The 20,660-nt window shown below is 51.9% G+C and overlaps 1 protein-coding gene across 1 annotated transcript; it reads left to right on the top strand.

Annotated features, from left to right (window-relative positions):
* The first annotated feature begins 873 nt into the window (after positions 1-873).
* On the top strand, positions 874-6,324 carry LOC133381870 (HLA class II histocompatibility antigen, DR alpha chain-like). The gene is made up of 5 exons (XM_061621433.1): positions 874-1,096; positions 2,012-2,269; positions 4,141-4,425; positions 4,777-4,927; positions 5,343-6,324. The coding sequence occupies exons 1-5, from the start codon at positions 1,015-1,017 to the stop codon at positions 5,344-5,346; spliced, it is 780 nt and encodes a 259-aa protein (XP_061477417.1). The 5' UTR covers positions 874-1,014; the 3' UTR covers positions 5,347-6,324.
* The last annotated feature ends 14,336 nt before the right edge of the window (positions 6,325-20,660 follow it).

Here is a 20,660-nt window from a genome sequence, read left to right as displayed (position 1 = left end):
CGCCAGGCAGGGGAGACCAGAAAACGTCCCTTTCAGGCACTTGTCAAGAAAAGGGCAAAACTGAGTTTTATTTGCGCTCTCTGCTCTTCCTACATTTGCGAGGTGTGCAATTTCCCCCTTAGCTTATTCTGATGTATTCCTTATTATTTATTCCGCGTTCATAAATACGTCACTGGGAGCCTGCCAGACAACCTGACTGAAGGGTGGGCTAATCGGAGGCTGTGACCGTTTGCTAAGCGCCCCCTTATCGGAACCCCCCCCCCAGAGATCCCCTCCCAGCCTCCACTCCAGGAGCCACTTCGGGGTGGGGGGGTGGGGGGTGCTTTTGCTCTGCCCTGTTCGTAAGACCTGCGTGGTTTACTCTAGAAGGGCAATGCGTGGCTTTTGGGGGGGGGGATGAAGTTTCATTTTTCTGTTTCTTTTTTGAAATATATATTTGTTTGCTCGATACGTTAAAATTTTTTTTGCTGTATTTATATTTTGCCGGCCTCTGGCTTTAACCAATAAAGTTTTATTCACACATGAAAAATCCATAAGAGTAAGGACGATTCGGGGGAGCGCTTTGCTCAGAGGGTAGAACCAGCCCCCCAGCCCACCAGTCCAAAGAAACAACTCCGCATCCAGTCTTCCTGCTTTTAGTCTGCAGCCCATTCCCTGGAGGAACCCCCCTTGGACCAGAGGGCAGAACCAGAGTCCCCCCTATAATCTCCCCCCCCATAACTTCCCCATCCTCCGGATATCTTTCTATCTCCCGGTGAGGCTCCTGCCCAGGGAGTTTCACCCGGCAACAAGCTGGTCTTTGCCAGGGCGCTTCCTCATTGGCTGAGGTTCCGCGGCGCGCCTCCCCTCCGCCAAGGCCACCCCCGGGCACCACCGCCCCACAGCCACTTTGGGGGCGGGCAGGCAGGCGGAGGCTGCAGCTGAAATCCCTTCTTTGACTCGCTCCGGAGACTCCTCGCTCCCTCAACCATTTCCATCCATCCCTCCCCTAGCCCGGGAAGAAGAGCTGCCACGATGATGGGCACAAGAGGAGCCCTTTGCCTCTGGGGGTGCCTCTGGGCCGTCCTCACCGTGCCGCGGGCCGGAGCCCTCACAGGTCAGGCAGGGGGCGCGTGGGTATGCCAGGGAAGGGGGCATGGGAGGGAGTTCTGCCTCTGGGGGTCCCTTGGGCAGAGGGAGGAAGGATCGAGGAAAGATTGCAGGGGGCAGAAGAGGAGAGAGAAATGGGACCTTTCCCCCCTGAGTCCAACAAAAGGCGCCGCCCCCACAGACCCATCCTCAGGCCCGCCAAGATAGGGGGTCTCCCCCCCTCCAGCACCCCAAATGGGGCCAGCAGCTCAGATGGACCCCAAGTCTCTGAGGCCGCAGTCCTGATTACTCGCTTGTCTGGCAGGAAGCCCCGTTGAAGGGGCCATCTGGCCCAGCAGCCTGTTCTCACGGTGGCCAACCAGGGCTCCTCATGGAAGCCCAAAAGCAAGCAGGACCCCAGTGCGGGAGCAGCACTCTCCCCCCTCAGGTTGCCCTCCACAGGTATTTGGAAAGAAACAGGCTCACCGTAGCCATCGTGGCTAGGAGCCATTGGTGGCCCTCTCCTCCATGAATTTGTCTAATCCGCTTTTAAAGCCATCCAAATTGGTGGCCCTCACTGCTGGACTCTCCCTCCTCCAAGGAGCTCAGGGTAGAGTTACTCCCCTTTTATCCTACTCACAACAACCCTGAGAGGTAGGATAGGCACCTGGGGATGTTGACTGGTCTCTCCAATGATCCATCTAAGTCCACTTTTCTAACTGCCACGTTGGTCCTGCACTCAGAGTCCCCCTGCCTCGCCTTCTGTTACGGCTCTGAAATGAGATTAATCTAAAAATATATAGAGGGGATGTGGGGGTGTATGAGAGCAGAAGAAAGGGGCCACCAGTCCTTCTTTCCCTGCAACTGGAGATGTTCTGGGCCATTTGAATGAGGGTCCCCCAGAGCCCTCCCCTGCTCATTCTCTCTCCCACCACCCCTGCAGTGGAGGACACACTGGTGGAGCTGGACTTCTTCCAGGAGAGCTTCCCTTCAGAGCAGAAGTCTGGCGAGTTCCTGCTGGAGTTCAACGATGAGGAGATCCTGCACGTGGACTGGGCCCAGAAGCAGAATGTCTGGAGGCTGCCGGACTTCCAGCGCTTCACCGACTTTGAGGTGCAGGGGGCCCTGGCCAACATTGCTGTCATGAAGAACAACATGCAGGTCCTCATCCAGCGCAGCAACCGCACCCGCGCCCAGAACGGTACAGCGGGGGGGGTGACCCAGAGGGGTGGGAGGGATGAACCGGTGTGGGGTATCCTTGTGGCTTCTGTGGCAAAACCCTTCTGCCTTTTCCTCTGCCTCAGAAATTCTTCCTGAGGAAAACAGCCCATCGCAGGGGGGTAGTCATCCAGGGTCACAGGGGTCATAGACCTCTTCCTTTTTTGGGAACGGGGCATGAGGCTGAAATAAGCCCCCCCACCCCAACTACCTGTCGCATCATTGTGAATGCCACATGCGCTGTGCGCACAAGCCGGCCTTCACCCATGATGACAGCGGGGGAGTCTTCCCCTTAGGGGCTCCCCAACCACCTTCTTGGGTGATAGCAGACATGTGCGCACGGTGCATGGTGCATTGGCACTGATGCAATTATAAGACAGGTAGGTGGGGTGGGCGGGTTTATTTAAGCCCCACACTGTCTGTCTTGGAGGATGGGGTTCCTGGGAGCTCCCCCTTCATGATCCATGGCAGCTGAATGCTGCAACCTGACACTGCTGTGGATCACAGAGTAGGACCCTCACTGTCCCACCCTAAGGACGGGCCCCTATGGGCCACAGGGCCCCTCATCTAGGGCCCAACCTGACCGCCTCTTGGTGCTGGCCCTGCCTACCTACAAACCAATCAGCATGAAAGGGGAGCAAGTCAAGTGAGTAGACTGGTCCTTTCTTGCTGATTGGAGGCAATCAGAGTGCGAGGAGGTGAGGCAGCCCCCATGGAGAGAGATTTGGGGTGGGGGCTGGAGAACCTGAGCTCACAGCTGTTTTATTCTGGTTCCAAAGCTCTGGAATTGCAGAAGAGACGATGAATCCTGGGGGTGAGTCTGTCAGGGGACATGGCGTAACTGTCGTGAAGGGACCCTGCGTTGTGAACTGGCCCCTACCCCACTGAGCCCGTGCTTTACATGTTGCTGTGTGGAATTGTGTGCTTAATTTTGTTTAAAGCAGCACCACAGCAGCAGAGTAACAGCAGATGTTGAAATGCGAGTGTGCCAGCGTGTGCGTGCATTTACCTAAGAAAACAGGTTTTTACCCTGCATCAGCATCACTGGGACTGGAGACTTATTAAAATAAGAAAAGCTACTTTATTTATAGAAATACATAGTAGATAGAAAGGCAAACCTAGTTCTAGCTAACGAAGTTGGAGTCAGCCCCATGCTTGGAGAGAGCAGAGACAAAGGGATGTCTCCTCTCTCCCGGACAGTCAGAGAAGGAAGGAGTGGGAAGGGCGGAAGGAGGAGGGGCAGGTAAGCTTCCCTAAAGTTCCCTAGAGAGTTCTGGACCCACCTCCCATCAGGGCTGAATGACAGGCTCTGGCACCTTAGCCCTCCTGGGTTGGGCCTCACCTACATGGGCTAAGTTGGAGGCCATCATTTCTTCAGAGATATTCCTGGGTCTCCATGCGGAAGAGGACTGTCAGGTTGTGGACATAGACACGGGGTGGAGGGTGGAGTTGCTTAGAGAAAGATCTTTCATGCCAGAGACTGCCTGAAAAAGTGGTGGATTCTCCTAGAGCTAGACGTTTTGAAGCAGAGGCTGAATGGCCATCCACCAGGGAGACTGCAGGGGAGGACTACCTGCATTGACGGGGTTGGACTAGATGATCTCTGAGGTGCTTTCAGTAGGGCCTCCCCTCTGGCTCAGCTGAAGCTACTCAGCTAGGGAAGGACATAAAAGGGAGTTCCACAGCGTGGCTCCCTAGGAGAGGCATCAAGGATCAGGAATGGCCGGCCTCAGAGGGGATGCCACATGTGACCAGGGACTGCCAAGGTCAGGTGACATGGTGGCCACTCAGAAAGGAATGAGTCTCTGGAGGACACACAGCATTGATCTCTAGCCTTGCCCTCTCCTTCCTCAGTGGCTCCTTCGACAACCGTGTACCCGGAAGACCCCGTGGAACTGGGGGACCCCAACGTCCTCATCTGCTTTGTGGACCGCTTCTCTCCCCCGGTGCTGAACATCACCTGGCTGAAGAACAACGAGGTGGTCTCGCAGGGCGTGGAGGAGACGGACTTCTACCCCAGCGTGGACAACACCTTCCGCAAGTTCTCCTACCTCCCCTTCATCCCGGAGCAGGGGGACTTCTACGTCTGCCAAGTGGAGCACTGGGGCCTCCCCGAGGGGAGGACGGAGAAAATCTGGCGTAAGTGCACAGCGGCATCATCAAAAAACCCAGATTCTGAGCTCATAAGAAGCAGGATCTGGAGATAATTTATGCAGATTAGGGACTCTTGCACTCTGACATAATTTATTCTGCTTCTGCCACCTGTGGGGCACAGTAAGGTGCTCAGTCCCCTTCTGGGGTTTCAGGAGGTAGATGGTGCCTCTCATCTGAATTTTCAAAGTGTATCTTAAAGCTTAGAAACTTGTGCTTTTTCCTGGTTTTGAGACATTAGATATGGGATTTGCTTATGGGCTGCATTTGGGAGGGCTGAGAGAACAAGTAGACACAGAGCCCATTTTTACCCCTCTCCTGTCTCTTCCCACCCTCCAGATTCCAAGGCACCATCTCCCATCCCTGAGACGATGGAGAATGTGCTCTGTGCCCTGGGCTTGGCCGTTGGCATTCTGGGCATCATCGCTGGCACCATCCTCTTCTTCAAGGCCATGAGGATGAACGAGGGCAGCGTTCGCAGGGGCCGCAGGTGAGTTAAATCCATTGCATTTTTTAAATTCCAGTGAGGCCAACATTTTGGGGGAGGGGTTTGCTTTGCCAGAGCAGGGAGGTGTGGGGGTGGGGCCATCTTGTCGAAAAGGTGCTCAGATCTCAGTTCTGGCCTTTCGGTCCGTTGGGTCACACCTGAGCCAGGTATCAAAAAGGGGCACTTTACTAGTTTCGAGACAGGGACCTGAGCCCAATCCTGTCTCCATATCACCTGGAGCCTCAGTCTGATCACAGGCATCCCTACAACAGCATGTATGACAACAGTGTGCTCTGGTTTTAAGTGCGCACATTTAAAAAGCCAGTGCAAATATTGCCAGGATAGTGACCATCTGCTGGCCCCGAGGGAGGAGACGAAGGCTCCCAGCTGACCAGCTCTCTCTCGCCTTCCCTTTCAGATGATCCAGGGGCAGAGGGCTGGTTCCCTTCCTGGCAGCCGCTTCCAAAGGCCCTCTGGGCTCATGGCCTCCCCCAAGACTTTCTGCTGCCGCCAATCAGTTGGAAGATCTGCTACAGGGTCCCTCTCTGGCTCACTTGGCCAGCTCTGCAAACTTTTCTTTCCTGACATCCGTAAGACCTAGAAAGTTATGAGATTTTACAAGGAAATATAATTATTTTAGGATGCTCAATTTCGCATGCAATACCAGGCACAGAATGCCCTCCCCCGTGAGGACCATGGCCCAGGAAGGGTTCATGATTCCCTGCCTTTTTAGCTGCAGGGGGACTGCAGGAGAGCCCCTCTGCCCAGGGGTGGGGGGTTTAGGGGCTGCAGAGTGTCCTGGGCAAATTCCTTTACTGAGATTTGGGATGCTCCTTCTGCGTCTCTTTTCCAAAGCTCCCCAGTCTGGGGGGAGGACGTGGACTTGCAGGCAGAAGTTGCCTCTCGCCTCCTATCAGCTGTGATGTTCAGGTGGGCAGCTCTTCTTCGCTGATCTTCGGGGGGGGGCTTCCTACCTTGCACTGAGGGCATCTCAAGGCTAAATGAGACCCGGTGCCAACAGCTGAAGCAATTCATTCCGCCCCCTGCCCCAATAATTCACTCCCATCTCCACTTTTTGGAGAGACTCTTACTCAGTTCTTGAGGATTGCACTGCAGCGTGATACTTCCCTCAGGTGTCTGAATTGTCACCATCTTCACTGAGTCAGCCTCATCACGAAGGATTCCTCCAGCTTGCTTGGTGAGCTTCCAGCTGCAAAGAGGCCCCAAAATGTTACTCTCATGCGCATAAAGGACCCTCAAGGCCACATCTGCCTGACTGAGGAGAGGGGAGGACCTTTGTCTTCTTCCACACAATCTTCCAGATGGCATTTGCAATCCAAACTCTCCTTTCAATACATGCTCCCCGCTTTCCAAAACAATGAATAAATTTTACATATTGATTTCTTTCCACTGGTTTTTATCTTCCTTTAAGCTCTGGGTATTTTCATCTCTTTACACAGCATAAAGGCAAACAGTTAGGGAAACATGTTGCTCTGCAGGCAGAGTCCCTGCCTGGTGCCACCTTGTTCATGGGGCCCAATTCGGGGTGGGATGAGGAGGGGGGATGCAGAGATGGTGCCTTCACGCCCTGCTCTGGGCTTCTTGGTCTGCCCACTGCTGGGAAAGAGACATCAGAGCACAGGGACCCTCTTCTGTCTGATCTGGGAGGGGGGCTCTTCTTATTTTCAGTGCCTACGGTGGGTTGTGTGAAGCTCCAAACACCAGTCCCAGAGGAGCTGTGAGTTGGGGCACAAATCATCCATCATTGGCCACAGAGGAGAGAAATAGAAACTCCCTCTCCTAAAATGCATCAGTAGAGCCAAGCACCAGCGCTTCCCCAGATTGGAGTGGAAGCATGCAGAGAGACAGAGACACCTCCAAATCCAGAGTGGATTAATGAAAGGCTTCTGCCAGAGGGAACAACCCTCCGAGGAGATGAAGTGTGTCTGCATTTCAGATCGCACAAGGCCAGGGTGCAGCCCAGAGCCAGGCCAGACCTCCATGAGGAGCTGCCTATGTGGCCTGGGATGTGCCCTGAAACCCTCAGGGAAGGCGTCACTCTTGCCTGGCACCTTTCCTTGGTCTTGTCCTTCTTCAGGGTTAACTATTCTCCCTGTCCCAAACACCATGAGAGCGAGTCTCCAGGCGATACGTGTGTGTGTGTGTGTGGGGGGGTGCCTATGCATCTTTTGCAGCAACAATGCTTGTGCGCAAACATTAATGTGATGCACAACGCCCAGGCTGCTCTTTCACACCTTGCAGGTGCTGAGGTCTCTCTCGAACTGCTGACAATACAGCGTAGGACAATTGTGACTTTTTTCCAGATGAGAGCAAACATTCTTCTGGATTGAAACATGGGATTCAACACATTACTGGGGGGTGGCACAGGGGTGTTGCCTGTGCAAGACTCTGGGGCACAACACCATGGCCCCTGATGGCCACAGGGCTGGCTTGCAAGTTTTGAAGTAAGTGAAGTAACACACATTATACGTACGTGGACCAAGTTTCCATGCAAATCTATATTTGCAGCAACGTTGATGTTAAAGGTGGTCCAAAATGGTATTTAACTCCTGTTTCTATTTTATTTATTTTATTATTTAATTGATATCCCACCCTTCCTCCCAGCAGTGTTTTGTTTTAAGATGCCTTCAAGTTGATTTTGACTTATGGCGACCCCATGAATCAGTGACCTCCAAGAGCATCTGTCATGAACCACCCTGTTCAGATCTTGTAAGTTCAGGTCTGTGGCTTCCTTTATGGAATCAATCCATCTCTTGTTTGGCCTTCCTCTTTTTCTACTCCCTTCTGTTTTTTCCAGCATCATTGTCTTTCCTAGTGAATCATATAATGAGAAGGGGAAGTCTGTCAGATATAAACTGGGGGGGTGGGGTGGGCTATGCTTTGCAAAGCTGTTCTGCACCTTTTCTCTCCCCCTTGCCTGCAGAAATGCTCCCCTATCCTGCAACAGCCTGGGATGTAATAATTATAATAATAATAATAATGCACTGACTATCAGCGGCTCTCCAGAGTTCCAGGCAGGGCTCTTTCCCAGCCGTATTTGGAGATGCTGGACCCTGACCCTGAGACCTTTGGCTCTGCCACCGAGTTCTGGCCAGTCCCCAAAAAACAAATAGCACCTTTCTTTTAAGAAAGCAACACATTTGACAGAGTTTCCAGAGAGGTAGCCGTGCTGGATTGTTTCAGCAAAACCTGCAAGGAGTCCTGCCACACCTTAAAGCCTCCACACATTTATTATGGAAATAAGCTTTTGGAGGAGAGCTCACTTTTTAAAAAAAATTACAGGGGCTGGTGGAGAAGTCCAGCAGCGACCGAAGCAGGCTGCAGTGACTGTGTGAATTAAACCGGGTCTGGCATTCCCTTCCTGGAATTAGAGGCTTGCAAAGTGTTGCGGTTCTCTCAACTTCTTTCTTGCCCTCTCACCCTTCCCCTGCAGTTTGCCTTTCTGAACCGTCCAGGCCGGTCAACCAGGCCGTCTCCTGGGGAGGAGCAGAGGAAGTTTAACAACTGCTGTCAGACATAAACGGGGGTGGGGGTGGGGTAAGCTTTGCAAAGCTGTTCTGCACCTTTTCTCTCCCCCTTGCCTGCAGAAATGCTCCCCTATCCTGCAACAGCCTGGGATGGTCCGTGATGAGAGCAACAAGTGTTGGTTGTTGCAAATGTTAGGCCTTCCCTGCCCAGCAACTGATGACCAGGCAGCCTCAGAGCCTGTGATTGGCAAGGATCAAGCCTCCACCCCAGGAAAGTCCCCAGCCAGACCCAAGCGGGCACCCACATGGCCCTGATCATGTGACAAGAAGAAGACTTTTCTTGCGGATCAGTTAAGATCAGCAGGAAGCAGAGAGTAGGAATCAATGGGCAGTTCTCCCAATGGAGGGCTGTAGAGAGTGGGGTCCCCCAAGGATTTGCAGTGGGACCTCTTGTGCTTTTTAACTTGGGGGCAGAGAGGGGGCCAAGTTTGCTGATGGCACTAAATTGTTTAGGGTCGTTAAAACAAAAAGAGACTGGGAATTCACTCCATACTGAGCGAATGGGCGGTAAAATGCAATTCAGTGTAAAGAACTGGGCATGTTTAGCTTGGAGAAAAGAAGACTGAGGGGAGATAGAATAGCACTCTTCAAGTACATGAAAGGTTGTCACACAGAGGAGGGCCGGGATCTCTTCTCCATCATCCCAGAGTGCAAGACACGGAATAATGGGCTCAAATTGCAGGAAGCCAGATTTCGACTGGACATCAGGAAAAACTTCCTAACTGTTAGAGCCACACGACAATGGAACCAATGACCTAGAGAGGTAGTGAGCTCTCTGACACTGGAGGCATTCAAGAGGCAGCTGGACAGAAATGTGTTGGTTATGCTTTAACTTGGATTCCTGCATTGAGCAGAAGGTTGGACTTGATGGCCTTATAGGCCCCTTCCAACTCTACTATAATTCTATGTCTGGGCAAAAAAATCTTAATTTCACATATACGCTCATGGCGTCTGAACTAGCAGTGATTGACTGGGAAGGAGACCTTGGGGTTGTAGAGGATAGCCTGATGCAGATGTTGACCGTGTGCAGCAGCTGTGAAAAAGGCAAATTCTATGCTGGGGATCATTAGGAAAGGGATTGAAGACAAGAATGCCGATATTAAATTGAAAATTTATCAAATTTTATAAAGTATGGTGCAGCTGCATTCGGAATGCTGTGTACAGTTCTGGTCACTTCACCTCAAAAAGGACATTGTGGAGCTGGAAAAGGTTCAGAAAAGGGCGACCAGAATGATCAAGGGTTTGGAGTGACTCCCCTGTGAGGAGGAAAGGTTGCAGTGTTTGGGACTTTTTAGTTTAGGAAAATGGCAGGTCAGAGGAGACATGATAGAAGTGCATGAAAGTATGCATGGTGTGGAGAAAGCGGGTAGAGAAGAGCTTTTTTCCTTCTGTTATACCACTAGTACTCCTGGACATCCAATGAAGCTGATTGTTGGAAGATTCAGGACAGACAAAAGAAATAACTTCTTCACAGTGCACAATTAAACTATTGAATTCACTCCCATAGGAGGCAGTGATGACCCAACCTGGAATGTCTTTAAAAGAGGCATTAGGCAAATCCGTGGAGGAAAAGGCTACCAGGGGCTACTTGTTGGAATTCTATTGAGTTGCATAGCAGAGCAGAGAGTTTTGAGCGAGTTTACGTGTGTGTGTGTGTTTGAATCTTTGCTAAGATTCTACCTTCCCTGCAAATTAGTCAGACAGAGACTTTAAGCTGTAAAATAAGAAACAACTACTTTATTCTGGAAGTACATGCTTGATAGGAAAGAGTCCTATATCTAGCTAACGGGCTATGTTGGAGCAGTCTCATCCTGGTTGAGAGGGAGAGACAAAGGAAAGATGTCTGCTCCCCTCTCGAGAGAGAGAAGAAGGAACTGGGAGGCGGGAAGGAACTGTGATCAACATCCTTTGCTTATCAGCCTAGCAGGAGGGGGAGAGACGGCAGGGATCAAAGGGCATCAAAGGGCAGGTATAGCCTGGCAACCAAGAGGTCTCCTCCCTAGCTACCCTTTTTAACCCCATGCAGCCTCAACCCACCAGTTGGAGTTGAACCTCATACATTCCAACACTACTGGCCACGATGGCTCTGCTCCGCAACCAGAGGCCGCTTGCTTCCAAATACCAGTTGCTGGGAATGGCAAGTGGGGAGAGTGGCTCTGCTGTCCTGCTCAGGTCCCGCCTGTGGGCTTCCCATTGGTGAATCTGGCTGGCCACTGGGAGACCAGGATGCTGGACTAGATGGCCTTCTTATGTCAACACCAGCAAGAGAAAAGACACAGAGCGGCCCACCTCCCCTCCTCAAAACCACCAGATTTCCCTGAGATTGGAAAGATAGGGCAGAGAGAAAGGGAGAACTTGCAGAGAACCTTCCAAACCCACCAGGGATTAATGAAAGTCTTCTCTGGGGGGGGGGGGCTGGAACAAGCCCAAAGAGTTTCAGGAAAGTCCCCCTGCTCTCTGGTGTCTGTACCTGGTGGTTGCCCCTCCCATTATTTTGTCCCCCTTTTCGTGTGCCTTGTGGGGATGTCCTGCTGGGGAGGGGGCGCCTGGGCACCCTTTTAGTGCCAGTGCTGGTGAACAAGGTCTCTTGTGAGCAGTTGGCGACTTCGCGCAGGGGCTCCGAACAGCAGGTGGGTCGATCCCCCTCCCCGCGTCCTCCCGAGGAGGAAGTCTGGCCAGCGTTGCTCAAGCGAAGCAGGGCGGAAATGGGGGAAGGGCGGCCTTTGCAGGCTGTTTTGCGAGAGAAACGCTCCTCCGGACGTGCAGCAGCCTGGGACGGCCAGACACGATCGCAAGTCTTGGTTTCTGCAGCAGCGACGCCTTCCCTGCCCGGCAACTGATGACCAGGGAGCCTCGGAGCCCATGATTGGCAGGGATCAAGCCCCACCCCAGGGAAGTCCCCAGCCAGACCCAAGTGGGCGCCCCCGGGCCCTGCTCAGGTGGCAGCGGCAAGGCCACCACAGCCCAAAACAGCTTCTGCTTCCTCAAGGAAACCAAAATCTCCTCTCCCCCCCCCCCCCGCCGCTTTGGCACGCGCTGCAAAACATCAGGAGAGGAGAGTAAGTCACCAGGAAGCTGTTTCCATGACTTTCACTTCTTATCTCAGTAACTAAACCGGGTCCACCCCCACCCAGATCGAATCCTGCACACACGAGCAGCCCCCCACACACACACCCTGTAGACAGATATTTAAAGAAGAAGAGGAGAATGAGGCTACACAGCTTGGAAGCCTTGCGTGACTCTGCTGAAGCTACTCTTGGGTGAACGAAATGCACTTTGTGCATGTTCAGGGGCACTCTCCTATGACCGCTGCTGGGATGTTTGCTCAAAAATCTAATTCTAGCAGGAGGTTCCAAGGCTGACGCTTGGCAAGCTTTCGCTCAGATTAAGCCTTGCTGGCATCTCGCAGCTGATCAACAGAGGAACCGGACTGCAGTGGTGTTGGAATGAGACAACTACGCTCATAGTTACCTGAGCAGGCTTCTTTGTTCTCTGTCTGCGTTGTGAGGCCCTGTCTCAGCTCTCACTCAGAGAGAGGTCTGTGTACATTAGCTGCAAATGAGCCTCACCTTTTCCCGCTGTCCTTTCCCAGGGGCCTTAACAGATTTGTTGCAACGGCTGTGTAGCTCTGCCGCCTTCCAGTAAGTGAGAAATGCCACAGACGGGCAGAGAAAAGTAGGATGATGGAACAGCCTGCACAGCAAACAGCTCCCGGGAAAAGACGGGGATCCAGAAGGAACGGTAGCCAAAAAGGGGTCACCAGAGACAAGGGCCTTTTACCAACAAGTCATACTCAGTCTTGCTCAGTATCCTCTACATGCCTACGGGCAGTGGCTGCCCAGGGTTTCAGGCAGCCCTGCCTGGAGAGTAAACCAGGCCATAATAATAATAATAATAATAATTATAATAATAATAATAATGCACTGACTATCAGCGGCTCTCCAGAGTTCCAGGCAGGGCTCTTTCCCAGCCATATTTGGAGATGCTGGACCCTGACCCTGAGACCTTTGGCTCTGCCACTGAGTTCTGGCCAGTCCCCAAAAAACAAATAGCACCTTTCTTTTAAGAAAGCAACACATTTGACAGAGTTTCCAGAGAGGTAGCCGTGCTGGATTGTTTCAGCAAAACCTGCAAGGAGTCCTGCCACACCTTAAAGCCTCCACACATTTATTATGGAAATAAGCTTTTGGAGGAGAGCTCACTTTTTAAAAAAAATTACAGGGGCTGGTGGAGAAGTCCAGCAGCGACCGAAGCAGGCTGCAGTGACTGTGTGAATTAAACCGGGTCTGGCATTCCCTTCCTAGAATTAGAGGCTTGCAAAGTGTTGCGGTTCTCTCAACTTCTTTCTTGCCCTCTCACCCTTCCACTGCAGTTTGCCTTTCTGAACCGTCCAGGCCGGTCAGCCAGGCCATCTCCTGGGGAGGAGCAGAGGAAGTTTAACAACTGCTGTCAGATATAAACGGGGGTGGGGGTGGGGTAAGCTTTGCAAAGCTGTTCTGCACCTTCTCTCTCCCCCTTGCCTGCAGAAATGCTTCTCCTATCCTGCAACAGCCTGGGATGTTCCCTGATGAGAGCAACAAGTGTTGGATGTTGCAAATGTTAGGCCTTCCCTGCCCAGCAACTGATGACCAGGCAGCCTCAGAGCCTGTGATAGGCAGGGATCAAGCCTCCACCCCAGGAAAGTCCCCAGCCAGACCCAAGCGGGCGCCCACAACCCCTGCTCAGGTGACAATGGCAAGGCCAGGCCTGGAAACCCCCACTGGCACAGGCCCAGCGAGGGTGGAAAGCAGGACTTGCAGCGACAGGCCTCCCTCGTCGCTGCGAGAGCTCAAAACAGCTTCTGCTTCCTCAAGGGAACCAAAATCCCCTCTCCCTCCCCCACTCTTTGGCACGAGCTGCAGCATCAGGAAAGCAGATTAATTCACCAGGACGCCGTTTCCTTTACTTTCACTTCTGATCTCAGCAACTGAACCAGGTCCACCCCCACCCCCACCCCAAGTCGGATCCTGCACACATGAGCAGCCCCTCCACCCTGGGGGCTAATCTTTCCTAGAGCCTGGAGGCTTCTATGGGTCGTTCCATGGGTTTATTGAGGCTACTTCACAGTGAAGGAAATGCACTTTGTGCATGCTCAGGGGCACTCTCCTAGTATCACCGCTGATATATTTGATCAAGAATTCTAGGAGGGAGCTCCAAGGCTAAATATCGGCAAGCTTTCACTCAGATTAAGCCTTGCTGGCACCTCGCAGCTGATCAACAGAGGAAGTAGACCACAATGGTAGGTGCCACAGGCAGGCAGAGAGAAGCAGCATGAACTGCCTGAAGAACAAACAACTCCTGGGGTTAGGTGGGGGTCCAGCCTCACCACTTAGCAGAATAAATGGCAGCAAAAAAGGGGGGCACTGAGCTGCCTTATATCTAAGCTCAGTATTGTCTACACTGACTGGCAGCGGCTGTGTAGGGCTTCAGGTGGGGGACATTCCCAGCCCTGCCTGGAGATGCCGCCGTTGGGGCTCGAACCTGGGACTTTGCCCTCAAAGCAGGTGCTCTGCCAGTGAGCTGTGGCATTTCCGTGATAAGCAAATAACGACTGAGTCCTGCCACACCTTGAAGCCTCCACACATTTACTATGCAAATGACCTTTTGGAGGAGAGCTCGCTTTTTAAAAGATTCACAGGAGTTGGTTGAGAAGCTCAGCAGCAACCAAAGCAGGCGACAGTGACTGTGTGAATGAAACCAAGTCTGACATTCCTTTCCTATAATTAGAGGGTTTCAGGGGGTCTTAGAGCCTGTACCTTTTTGGGAGCAGGGTCCCAACAGGGTCCCAATGTCTCCAGCATCCTACAAGCCAATCAGCATGAAAGTTAACCACTTAGAAGAGTCTTCTAAAATGCTTTCTTGTCCTTTCCAGCAAATTGGAGCCAATCAAAGTGAAAGGAGATGAGTTAGCAATTGAGAAGACTCTTCTCAGTAGCTAACACTCTCCTCTTTCATGCTTATTGATTCCTAGGTATTATCAAAGGTCTCATTCGCAACCCCACAGCAAAAAAAAATGAGGAGGGGGCACGGCTGTTTTACATGAAGGGCCGCTGCACTTCTGAATTGGCCACTACACTGCTGTTTGCAGATCCATCCACTTCTTCCTGCTCTGCAGTTTTCAAACAGTTGCCCCCTTCCCCCCCCCCGCTGCAGTTTGGCTTTCTGAACCACGCAGACCAGTCAACCACGCAATCATTGGGGGGGGGCAACCTGGCGAGCCTCCCTTGCTTTGTGTCAGGGCCTTGGAGCGCGAAGGAGGCTGCCGGTTGGCGCTCTGTGCGTTCCTGTGCCGCCTTGGGCTCCCAAGGGTGCCCTGCAGTCGCTTCCCAGGCGCCCCCCACTGAACGTGGAAGGGAGGAGAGAGGACCCTCAACAGCCCCCTATCGCTTCTCTCGCGCATCTGCAAAGCAGAAGGCGCAAGGCGGGAGGGCGCAGGGGTGACTCAGGGTGGGCTCCGAACCTCCTTCCGGGCTTCTTAATGACAGAGAGGAGGAACGTGAAACCAGCCAGGCTCCCCTTCCCACCACTGCGGTTGCACTCCTTCTCCCCCCCTCCAGGCCCCTCTTTCCAGGAAGAGCCCTACTTTTCTGAGAAGAGCTCCTCCCACCACACCATTTCTGCCCAATCCGCTGGCACGGGGAGGCTAGCATCACCAGTCGCCGGTAGACTCGACCTGCGCAAAGCAAGGCAAGAGGACTCTGGCGGCGCCTGGACTCAGGATCCCTCCTCAAAGGAAGGAGCTGCTATGTACATTTGTATAGATATTAGCAGAGATCGCCAATGGTCTGAGCTTGGAGTGGGCGGTGCGTGCGTTTACCTGAGTGGCAGCCTTTTACCCTGCATTTAGATCACTGAGACGTAAGAGTAAAACAAGAGAAGATACTTTATTTATAGAAATACATAGTAGATAGAAAGGCAAACCTAGTTCTAACTAACTAGCTAAGTTGGAGGAGCAACGCCCAGACTTGGGAGTCGCCCTCATGGGTGAGGAGAGGGAGCAGAGACAAAGGGGTCTCCTCTCTCGGACAGTCTGAGAGGAAGACAAAGGAAGGAGGGGCAGAGAAGCTTCCCTTAAGTCGAGTATCAGTCTAGAGATGGAAGGAAGGCAGTCAGAGCATCACAGGTAAAGGTAATCCAGCCTCTCCATCTGGAGGACCCTAAGTCTATCTCCCTCCTGGAACACAAACAAAAGAACAGAACAGGCGTTGCTCTTGCCCCACAACAAGAGCGTTGGGCTGATGAGGAATGCCCACCTGCACATGCACTCACGCCCCATTGGCACCCCAGCACTCTGCAAGCCTCTCTGGCAAGCCTGCAGGAAGGTGGGGAAAAAGCGCCTTCCAGGCTCTGGCTCCAGAGCATGAAGTGGGAAGTCTGGCCTGGCTGCCCAGAGACCCAGGGCTGGAGTGGCAAATTCAGAAGTGCAGGCCTCCTAAGAGTATAGATAATTCTGGCCAGGTTTGAATGCTGCTTTCTGCTTCTCTGCCGCTGTCGCCCTTGGACTGCCCTTTCTCACTGTCAGAGATAGTGCTTGAATTACTGGATTGGGCGTCTGCACGTTTCTCTTCTCTCATCAAACCACTTGATGATGTAGATGGGATGCTATCCTCAGGATTCAGGGCCTCTTCTGCAATGACAGAACTCTCACTCTCCACTAAGTGGTTCTTTGAAGTAGGAACCAATAGGAACTCCTTTCACTCTGATTGGCTCCAATCAGCAGGAGAGAACAAGGAAGAAAGTTAGAAGACTCTTCTCAGTGGCGAACACACTCCCCTTTGATGCTGACTGACTCATAGGACGCAGGAGACATATGAACCCTGCAGGGACCTGGATCCCAATAAAGGAAGGGGGTCAAAGACCCCCCAGACCCTGGATGACCACACCCTGCCCTGCATTAACCTTCCAGCGGCACTGTGGCTTTTGGTCAAGCCCCACCTGGGGAAGTGGTGCTAGGGGCCAATTCCCAATGGGGGCATCAGGAAAAAACCTCGGTGGGAGGCACCGAAAGGGCAAGTATATGTCTAGTGATGACAGGAGTCCGGCAATGGGGGAGGAGCTCTGTGCCCCCCCCTGTGGATCCGGCCCTGCCAATTCAGTTATAGTATTTGGCCCTTGAGGGTCCAACCGAATCCCCCTCCATTCTGCTGCTATTCTGGGGAGGAGGGAGAGTCCCCGAATGGCAGCAGCAACAGACTGGACCCCTGATCGCAGCTGGCACATTCCATTTTTAATGCTCGCCCCCACCATGTGTACAATAAAAAACCCTCCTTGCAAGTAGGAAACCAGGGCAAGCGCCACCTTTTGGCCCGCAACCTCTCTCCTTGGCGTGCCAGATTTCTACTTGCAGGGGTCTCAGCCCACTCCCCCCGTCATTCTGGTGTGCGTGCAGATTCCGCCTGGGCTGGGAGGGAGGGGGACTCTTCTGGGAGTGCACGGTGAGGCGGTGATAGGGGGACTCCTTCCTCCCTCCCCCCCGCTGTGGGTCTCTTCAGCTACGCAAGCTCGGCCCCCCTGGGTCCCTCCACCTAGATCCCCCCTCCCTGTCTCCAGCCCCCTGGCACTCCAGGCAGGGCATCCTCCCCTGACCCACCTCCTTCCTCCCACCCCCGCTGGCCCCGGCGGGGACTCTGCAGCGTAGAGGCCGGGGTTGGGGGTTGGGGGAGAGTTTCGCTTCCCCACGCGCGGAACTTCACGCTCAGCAGTTTCAGGGAACGGAAAGGGGGAAGCTGGCGCCGATCCAGGCAGCTGCGCCCACCCCGAGCCAAGCGGAACCGTTTCCACCACCCCTCCGAAGTCCCCCCTCCACCCCCAGCAGCAACGGCGTAGCAAGAATGGCCTTTTCTTGGGAATGGCAGAGCTGAAGAGGTAAGCCTAACATGGGGGGGAGCCCCACAAGCATCCCCCACAGGGGAATAGGGCACCAATCCCTTATTCAGAGAGGGAGAGAGGAGATTTCCATGGGTGCTTTCTCTTTCTCCCCATGCTCAAGATCTTGCTGGTTGCCACTTATGGGATCACGAATGAACCCCCCCCCCTTGTCATGCAGCTGGGCTCGCTTGCTAGAGCCATCTGGGGGGCTTGGATGCACACCTGGCCTACCTCACAGGTTATTGTAAGGACCACCAGGGACTGCCTGTGAAGTGCTCTGAACATTCAAAAGTGCACTCCATACATATGCTGAACCTTATTAGGACATCACGACGCTGAAGTTGGTTCCTAGTTCCCAGTTCCTTTTTGCTTGAAAGTTCAAAACACTAAAAAAGAAGTTGACAGCTGCAGCAACTTGAAGCCAAACTTCACATGTCTCTGAATCCCAAAATATGTGTTCGGGTACCCTGTATGATATATCGCTGTGATCGGGGGACTCTCCCCGTCAAGGCTAACAATACGTTTATGCAATCAAAATAATCAGGCTTCTGAAATGGTCATAAGTGCATAATGAGGTCATAAAATCATAAAAAAATAAGTAACTGAGGGAACCCACTTCAAAATGTGCTCTGTGCAAAGACAAACCATACACCCCAGGAAAGGTGAGGGTGTCCTCTAAGAGGTGCCAGTGCGTCCCGTCTGGCCCAGAGCTGCTGCGAGGCGCCAAGGGGACACATAATGGTATCTACACACAATCAAAACGGACAAAAAGAGGCAGAAAAAAATAACTGGGGGTGCCCATCCCACAATCTGCTCTGGACCAGGACAAATCATAAATCTAAATAAGAATCTAAATAAGAATCATAGAATCGTATAAGAAAATCTAATAAGGATGTATCATTGAACACTGAAGTCAGGATCATTCAGACCATGGTATTCCCGATCTCTATGCATGGATGTGAAAGTTGGACAGTGAAAAAAGCTGATAAGAGAAAAATTAACTCGTTTGAAATGTGGTGTTAGAGGAGAGCTTTGCGCATACCATGGACTGCAAAAAAGACAAATAATTGGGTGTTAGAACAAATTAAACCAGAACTATCACTAGAAGCTAAAATGATGAAACAGAGGTTCTCATACTTTGGACACATCATGAGAAGACCCGATTCACTAGAAAAGACAATACAGAAAAACAGAGGGAAGTAGAAAAGGAGGAAGGCCAAACAAGAGATGGACTGATTCCTTAAAGGAAGCCACAGACCTGAACTTACAAGATCTGAACAGGGTGGTTCATGGCAGATGCTCTTGGAGGTCCCTGATTCATAGGGTCGCCATAAGTCGTAAACAACTTGAAGACTCATAACAACTGCTTGGAAGGGAATCCTGGACAAGGGCGCCCTCCTCTGTGCAAAATCCTTCACTGTCTTGGGGCGGGCCCCGGTTTTGTCAGACTTCTCTCAAGCAGTCAGGGGGAGGCTCTGGAATGGGGAGGTGCTGCGTCCTGGGCAACACAGATATGAAAGCACACACCTCCCTTCCTGCCCCAGGTCTGTTGGCGTTGTGAAGGTGACATTGGGAGAAGCCCCCCACCCATCATCATTCTCCTCTCTTCTGGCCACTAGGGGACGCTCCTTCCCACTAGCGTGGATGGTTAGCGTGTTTTAGTTCAGAATAATAAACCCAGGAGAACATGGTTCAGCTGATTTACATGGAAGGCAACATATGTTTACACCTAACGTAAACATAAACCCTGTGGGCCTGTAAAAAACCCTCTGAGGCTAATTCTGTCCCCATATTTATTCAGGTAAGGCAATCGCAGGACCTAGTAGTCTGTCAGCTGCAACGCCAAGGCTCGTCTCACTTGCGCATCTTCCGTTGCTACATGTGTATTCCACCGTCTGCCAGCAATGCCCTTCTATGTGCATTCTACCTCGGACAAGAAGGCCAGTCTGCGTGCAAAAGAATAAATGGACCCAAACCTGACATCAAAAGAGGTCACTTTAGGAAACTAATGGGGGATCGTTTCGCTGTCCTGGGTCTCTCTGCTGTTGACCTGAAAACATCACCATTCTTTAACAAATGGGCTTCAAAGGGAAATTCTAGGATGAAATTGCTGAACAATAATTTATAATCAAGCTGAATTCCTTTTTACTAGGGGCTGGTTGAGATTAGGAATGTCTCCCCATGACAGGCATTGCAATGACCACCATGCTGAATTTTCATTTGAAAATGAAGATGCGTACTCATTTGAGCTTTATGTAGAAATGTTTTTATTTACAATTTTTCCTGTTTTATGAACCCATGTTATGTGTGTGGGTGTGTATATCTTGTTGTTGTTATGTGCCTTCAAGCCGACTACAACTTATGGCGACCCTATGAATCAGTGACCTCCAAGAGTTTTTCCCAGCATTATAGTCTTTTCGAGTGAATCAGGTCTTCTCATTATGTCTCCAAAGTATGATAACCTCAGTTTCGTCATTTTAGCTTTAGTATAACATCTTTATACATGTTTTGAGCAAAGGGGTAGAACAATTCTGATCAATTTGCAGATGACACAAATTTCAGAGAAATTGCTAAAATAATAGAAGACAGAATCAAGCTGCAAAATGATCTTCACAGATTGAACGCTGGGCTGAAACCAGCAAGGTGAAATTCAACAAAGGTAAAGTGCGGAGCCCTGGGTTTAGGTACCAAGAATCAAAGGCACAAATTTAGGAAAGGGGAGACTTGCCCTGGCAGCAGAACACATGAAAAGGATCTGGATGTCTTAGCTGATGTCAAACAGAGACATGAGACAGCAGAGTGGTAGGTTGCATTTGGGGAGGGGAGCCCAGATCACAAGAAATAACGATAATTCCACCCTATTTTAAGCAGGTAAGATCACATCTGGAGCTGGCCTCCCAGCTGTGCAGTCACAGGCCTCACATTTTAAGAGTGGCATTGGCAGATCGGAGTGTATCTACAGGAGGGCAAACAGGAGAGGGAGGGGTGTGGAAACCACAAAGAGGAACGGTCAAAAGAGTTGGGTAGATTTAGCCTATGCTCCCACCTTTCCCAACCTTTGGGAGCCCAGATGTTGCCAGACTCCATCTCCCGTCACCCTAGCCAGCATGGCCAGTGGTCAGGAACAACGGGACTGTAGTCCAGCAACATCTGGGCACCCAAAAGTTGTGAATGACTGGGAGAAGAGAAGATGAAGGGGAGAAGCTCATTCTCTTTGGCTCCAGAGGTTAGGCGACTACAACCAAAGTGTGGATATTGCAGGGAATCAGCTTTCTGGCTAA

Source organism: Rhineura floridana, chromosome 3 (genome assembly GCF_030035675.1).
Source record: "Rhineura floridana isolate rRhiFlo1 chromosome 3, rRhiFlo1.hap2, whole genome shotgun sequence".
Lineage (NCBI taxonomy): Eukaryota > Metazoa > Chordata > Lepidosauria > Squamata > Rhineuridae > Rhineura > Rhineura floridana.
This window is presented reverse-complemented; position numbering and strand designations above follow the sequence as displayed.

Bases quoted from the DNA above. Each gene is read 5' to 3' on its own strand.
- LOC133381870 (XM_061621433.1), top strand. From the start codon at position 1,015: ATGATGGGCACAAGAGGAGCCCTTTGCCTCTGGGGGTGCCTCTGGGCC. The intron at 1,097-2,011 runs GTCAGGCAGGGG...CCACCCCTGCAG, and splicing joins GCGGGCCGGAGCCCTCACAG to TGGAGGACACACTGGTGGAG. The intron at 4,426-4,776 runs GTAAGTGCACAG...CCCACCCTCCAG, and splicing joins GAGGACGGAGAAAATCTGGC to ATTCCAAGGCACCATCTCCC.